The sequence below is a fragment of the Camelina sativa genome, chromosome 6, assembly GCF_000633955.1.
Source record: "Camelina sativa cultivar DH55 chromosome 6, Cs, whole genome shotgun sequence".
Taxonomy (NCBI): domain Eukaryota; kingdom Viridiplantae; phylum Streptophyta; class Magnoliopsida; order Brassicales; family Brassicaceae; genus Camelina; species Camelina sativa.
The window spans coordinates 12,864,996-12,870,995 of NC_025690.1; the positions used below are offsets into that span (position 1 = coordinate 12,864,996).

At 35.3% G+C, this 6,000-nt stretch overlaps 1 protein-coding gene and 1 pseudogene across 1 annotated transcript; both read left to right on the plus strand.

Annotated features, from left to right (window-relative positions):
* LOC109133326 (FBD-associated F-box protein At3g49020-like) lies at positions 949 to 1,629 on the plus strand. The gene is made up of 2 exons (XM_019246341.1): positions 949 to 968; positions 1,062 to 1,629. The coding sequence occupies exons 1-2, from the start codon at positions 949 to 951 to the stop codon at positions 1,627 to 1,629; spliced, it is 588 nt and encodes a 195-aa protein (XP_019101886.1).
* On the plus strand, positions 3,805 to 5,288 carry LOC104698981 (annotated as a pseudogene).

Genomic DNA, 6,000 nt, shown 5'->3' on the forward strand with positions numbered 1-6,000 from the left:
TCCATCTCTATTTCTACCTCTATAATAGAGATCTCTATTTTTCTCTATATATATAGAAGAACTCTATTTTTTTCTCTATAATAGAGTTGAACTTTTAACACTTTTATATTTATGATCAAAATAAATAAAATATATATTTAAATAGTTTAGTAATAATTATTTTATATGATGCAATGTATTTCTTTTAATAAATGTGATATTTAAATAATATTTATGAATGTTAAAATTTTAAATACTATGATAATTTTATGAAAGTTTCACAAATACTAAAATAAATGGGTTAGTTTGCAACTTTTATAAGTAAAATGTATTAATAGTAAAATAAAAAAGAAATCTCTATGAAATATTCTTTTTAAAGGAAAAAATAGAGGTATCTATTGGAACAAAATCACCTCTAGATGTGAAAAAAAAGAAAAACCAGTGGAGATGATTTTACAAAAAAAAATAAATTAGTTTTTTAATAACCGAACTGACCAAGGAACTGAGGAACCGAACTAACCAAACCACTTACATAACCGAAATTATTCCAAAATAATCGAAATAACCAGATTTTAAGAAACAAAATTAATTTTGGTTTTGAAATTCCCAAACCTAATTAACCGAGGAACCAAATATATCAGAAATTTATTCCGGCTAACCTCGGCAAGTTTTACGAAACTGAAAAAACGAAAAACCGAACGGAAGTCTCAAAATTGTTGATTCCGTCGTCTTCTCTATCTTTTCTCTTCAGAGTTTGTCGATGCATTTGATTTACTGTTGATGATATTTGTATTAGGGTTTTGTGACATGTGACTCATATATCTTTTTTAACTGTTGGTATTCTCTCTCTTAATGCATTTGATTACTCATCACCATTAATACATTATCATATCTGAAGCATTAGCCGGATTCGGGTATTACATTTGCGTTTGGAGCGGTCGTAAATCTGAAGCAAATTGTTGGACGAAAATGGAACAACAACAACATCGGTATATATATGCTCTCTTTGTTTCGTTTATCTTCTTTGAGGTTTCTTAATTGTAAGCTCCGACCTTGATTGTTATTTTGATTTACTTTGACAGCAAAATCGGTGGCGAGGACAGGATCAGTGAGTTGCCTGAATGTTTGCTTCTGTACATATTGTCTTTACTTCCGACAGAAATTGCCATAGCCACTAGTGTTTTGTCTAAACGGTGGAGATCTCTTTGGAAGGTGTTGCCAAATCTCAAGTTCATAGATTCTAGCTATAACCAATACGACCATAAATTTTCAGAGAATCTTTGCAGATCTTTGATTCTACATAAAGCTCCGGTTCTAGAGAGTTTGCATTTGGAAGTCGGACATAAATACGATGCTTTTGAGTTGGGATTATGGATTGGAATTGCATTTTCACGCCATGTGCGTAAATTGGTATTGGATTTTCAGTTTGATGAGGAAGGATTTGCACACTTTTCGAGAGATTTGGGTAGATGTCATAACACACTCGAGGTCTTGGAACTCAAGTATAATATTCTTATACATCTTCGACTTCCTGTTTGTTTCGAGTCTCTCACAGAGCTGAACCTTTACCTTGTAGAATTTGAAGACGAAGAATCTGTTTCCAACCTTTTTCTCTGGCTGCCCTTGTCTCGAAGTTTTGGTCGTGCATAGAAATTGCAATGCCGATGTAGCGAATTTCATTATTGAGGTGCCATCATTACAGAGACTTACCATAGAAGTTGTATGCTCAGGAATGGGGGATGGAGGCTATGTTATAAATATGCCCCTGCTTTAAAATACTTGGACATCAACGGGTTTCATGATCTTGAGTTTTGTTTGATTGAGAAAGCACCAGAGCTAGTGGAGGCAAAACTCTGTCACGTTTCCAAAATAGTTGATGAGAACATCCTGGAATCTCTAACTCCAGCCAAACGTCTTTCTTAGACTTATCACCCGTACATGTAATTTTTAGATTTTAACTCCTATTCTCCTAGGATCAGGTTTATTGTTTCAGTGTAACTATGACTACAAGCTTTGTGTGGAATTCCTTAACATCCATGGCCAAGAGCTTCATGCGAGGGAGGACCCACCTGCTTTGTTACAGTTTTGCATTTATCTTCTCAAGTATGCCCTCTGGACAAGCCCAACTCCCAACCCCCTTCCCATTCGCCTATTGATGGTAAGCTTGGGTATGTATTACTATTCCAGTGTGCAACCGACTACAAACTTTGTGTGGAATTCCTTAACCTCTATGGCCGATGACGTCATGTGAGAGAAGACCCACCTGTTCTGTTACGGTATCACATATATAACTTGCGTTTCCCGCTTGGAGTTTCACCCACTGCCCTGAGATTTGAGGTTAAAACTGTTGCAACTCTTGAACCTTTGTTCTTGATTAGTCTCTTATTGGCGAGCTACCTATCATGTACCTCCCTTGTGGAGCACCTTTTTAAAAGCCAGTATGCATATATTGCGCTAGCTGTTTATGATCACTTGTTGGTCAAGGAATTCGAGAAGTCTATCTTCATGTTCGATTCCGCTTTGGTCCCAAAAGATCTTTCAAGCATTGCAAGCCTATCAAGGTTAAGCACCCTCTTGGAAAACTAATGGAATCTCTCTTATTATCTGCTTTGTATTTCAGTTTGTATGAACTCACCTCCTTTGAGGTCTTAAGTTAACGAAAGCTTTGTTTGACCAAAAAAAAAAAAGATGCAATATTCTAAAAAACGGCTTAGATGATTGCCTCAATCGCCTAAAATCACATAAGTTTTGTTTTTGTGTATTTAATTTAATTTAATTTTCTAACTATATAGATTAAAAAATTTATAAGTCTAATATATATATATATGTGTGTGATATATAGTTTCTACTTATTAATTCACATTTCTAATGGTTTATGGTGTAAACCATACCCCAGTCATCACCTACTTACGACCTAAGGTAGAATATTGGTCGATTTTAACATCGCCTTTTGAAAGAAAACACCATCATATACAAATATGTGTCAACGATATTATAGACTCACTAGTTGACTATATTCAGTTTAATTCTTTAATTTTGGAGTTCGATCTTATAAACTCACACAATCACAATATACACTAGAGCTGCGATGATAAGTCGAACCAAAGTAACTATATCAATACTTTGGTTGTTTGGTTCAGTTTCGGTTAAAGGTCTTTAACCGATCAGTAATATGTGAAATTAGTTCAATTAACCAAAAACATTGGTTAGTTCGGTTTAGTTGTCGTTTTTTTTATAACCGGATTATACTGGTTTGACAAAAAAATAGATCAATTTTTTGTATAACCGAACTGGCCAAAGCATTGAGGAACGGAACTATTCAATTTCAAACTAAATATATAACCGGAATTATCCCAAAATAACCGAAGGAACCAGATTTTTGAAAGAAAAAGTAAAAGTTTGGTTAATTTCGGTTTTGAAATCCCGAAACCGAATTAACCGAACAGAAATTTATTCCGGTCCGAGATTAACAGAACCGAACGGGAAGTCTCAGGGATACTAAAAACAGTTAAACTATTCAGGTAAGTGAGCCTGGGCCGGAAGCAAAGGAATATGATATCAATGTAGTTTTTAATTTGTTTTGGGCTTGTAAAATTTTTGGATTTGGTTTGAAATTAAAAACTCTACAGGGGTGAAAAATATGATATCAATGTATTACATTTGCGTTCGTAGTCTGAAGCAAATTGTTTGAAGAAAAATGGAACGACAACAACAAGTCAACAACAACGGTATACGTCTCTCTCTCTCTCTCGACCTTAATTTATCTGTGCACCCTACTACGAATATTGATTTTTGTTGTTAATTTTGGTTATCTTTGATAGCTAAATCGGTCGCTTTGTAGTGAACGAGGATATGATCAGTGAGTTGCCTGAATCTTTGCTTCTGCACATATTGTCTTTTCTTCCGACAGAAATTGCTATATCCACTAGTGTTTTGTCTAAACGGTGGAGATCTCTTTGGGAGGTGTTGCCAAATCTCAATTTTAATTCTGGCAATCACCAAACATTTTCAGAGGATGTTTGCAGATCTTTGATATCACATAAAGCTCCGGTTTTAGATAGTCTGGATGTGGAGGTTGCAGATGAGAGTGATGCTTCGGATGTTGGGATTTGGATTGGAATTGCTTTTGCACGCCATGTGCGCAAATTGGTACTCAGTTTTCCATTTCGAGTTGAAGCCTCAGTAAGCTTTCAATAATACACTAGAGAGCTTGACACTCAAGTACTCAATTCACCTAGACCTTCTTCCTTCTCGGGTCTGTTTCAAGTCCCTTAGAGAGTTGCATCTTTACAATACACTATTCAAAGACGAAGAATCTGTTTCAAAACTTTTATGCGGCTGTCCTAGACTTGCAGATTTGGTGTTGCATCGGATAAGAAATTACCGTGTGGAAACTTTAACTATTGCGGTGCCATCATTACAGAGACTAACCATTGAAGATGGTCACTTTGGAGGTGATGGTGGCTATGTGATAAATGCTCCTTCTTTGAAATACTTGAACCTCAATGGGTTCAATAAGCTTGGATTTTGTCTCATTGAGAATGCCCAGAGCTGGTGGAGGCAATAATCACCAAAGTTTCTGTTATAACCAATGAGAACATGCTGGAACCTCTAACTTCAGCCAAACGTCTTTCCTTAGACTTATCACCCTTAAAGGTACTATTTACATTTAAGTTTTTGTCTGCAACTTGGCTAACATTGTTTTGTGTCATAATCACTACTGCCTGATGATGCACAGATCAAGTTTCCTAATGGTAAAATCTTCTATCGGCTTCTATCTTTGGAGCTGCATACAAACAATGAAGAGTGGTGTAATCTTCTTTCGCTCATGCTCGATAGTTCTCCTAAATTACAAATCCTCAAGCTCATTGACGTAAGCCATTTCATATTTAGTCAGCTACTCTTTTTTTTTTTTTTTCCTTTTTCCCAGTGCTCTTTTGAGGTATATTGATGATCTTAAAAATAATACATTGATATCTCAGTCAAGATCGTATATTAATAAAGATAATCTGATGGACCGGAAATGGAATCAACCGAAATGTGTACCAGAATGTTTGTTGTTCCATCTTGAGACATTCGAGTGGACAGGATACGGATGGCAACTAGAAGATGAGAAAGAAGTGGCTACATACATTTTAAAGAACGCAAGACGCTTGAAGAAAGCAACTCTCTCCACAATATTCCTCGAACCTAACGAGCTCGAGAAGTTGGAAAAGAGACATGAGATGCTCAATGAGTTGGCTAATGTGGTTAGGGCTTCGAATTCATGGCACCTCGTGTGTGGACCTACTCTTCTAGTTAAGGCTTGAAGATATTAGGATATTTTCCTGTTCAATTAGGATTTTAAGTTTATATATATAACTGTTTAGAAGAGATGAATGGAAAAGCCAGTTTCGATTTATTATATGTAGTTAACAGAATTGAGGAAGCAGTTCAGCAACACACAAAGAAGGGATGAAAGTGCCCAAACTACTAAATATATATATATATATCTCCAATTATTGGTTTTCTCAAATGTTTTGAAGCACAACAAGTAAGTACTTCACGTATTCTAGGGTAATTTGGCTTAAGTTGACGTGAGTTGGGGTTCTAACTTCTTAATAAAAATTAAGAAGGTCTAGCACCCATATTTTTAGTGGGCAACCGTCAAAACCAAAAGATGCATTAGAATTGCCAAAAGGTAACTTTTGCATTTTCAAAGCAACATAAAGTGTTGTGAATATACCCACCCACGTCTCTGTTTGTGTTAGCATTAAAAAAAGGAGATTTGCAACAAGACCCACTTTCCTCAAATTCACTTTCATCCACAACCAATTATTGTTAGTGGTGTACTTTTGTGGGTGTATTTGTTAGTTTGACATAAAATGTGGGCATATTTGCCCTTGTTGCTAAGTTTGAGACAACAATTCTTTTTGTCCTTTGTGTGTTTTTTTCACAATATACATCTTAAAACGTAGAAAAGTATAATTACAAGATATTATATAAAAATGAACAGATATTTTTTTATAATAACTAACTAAA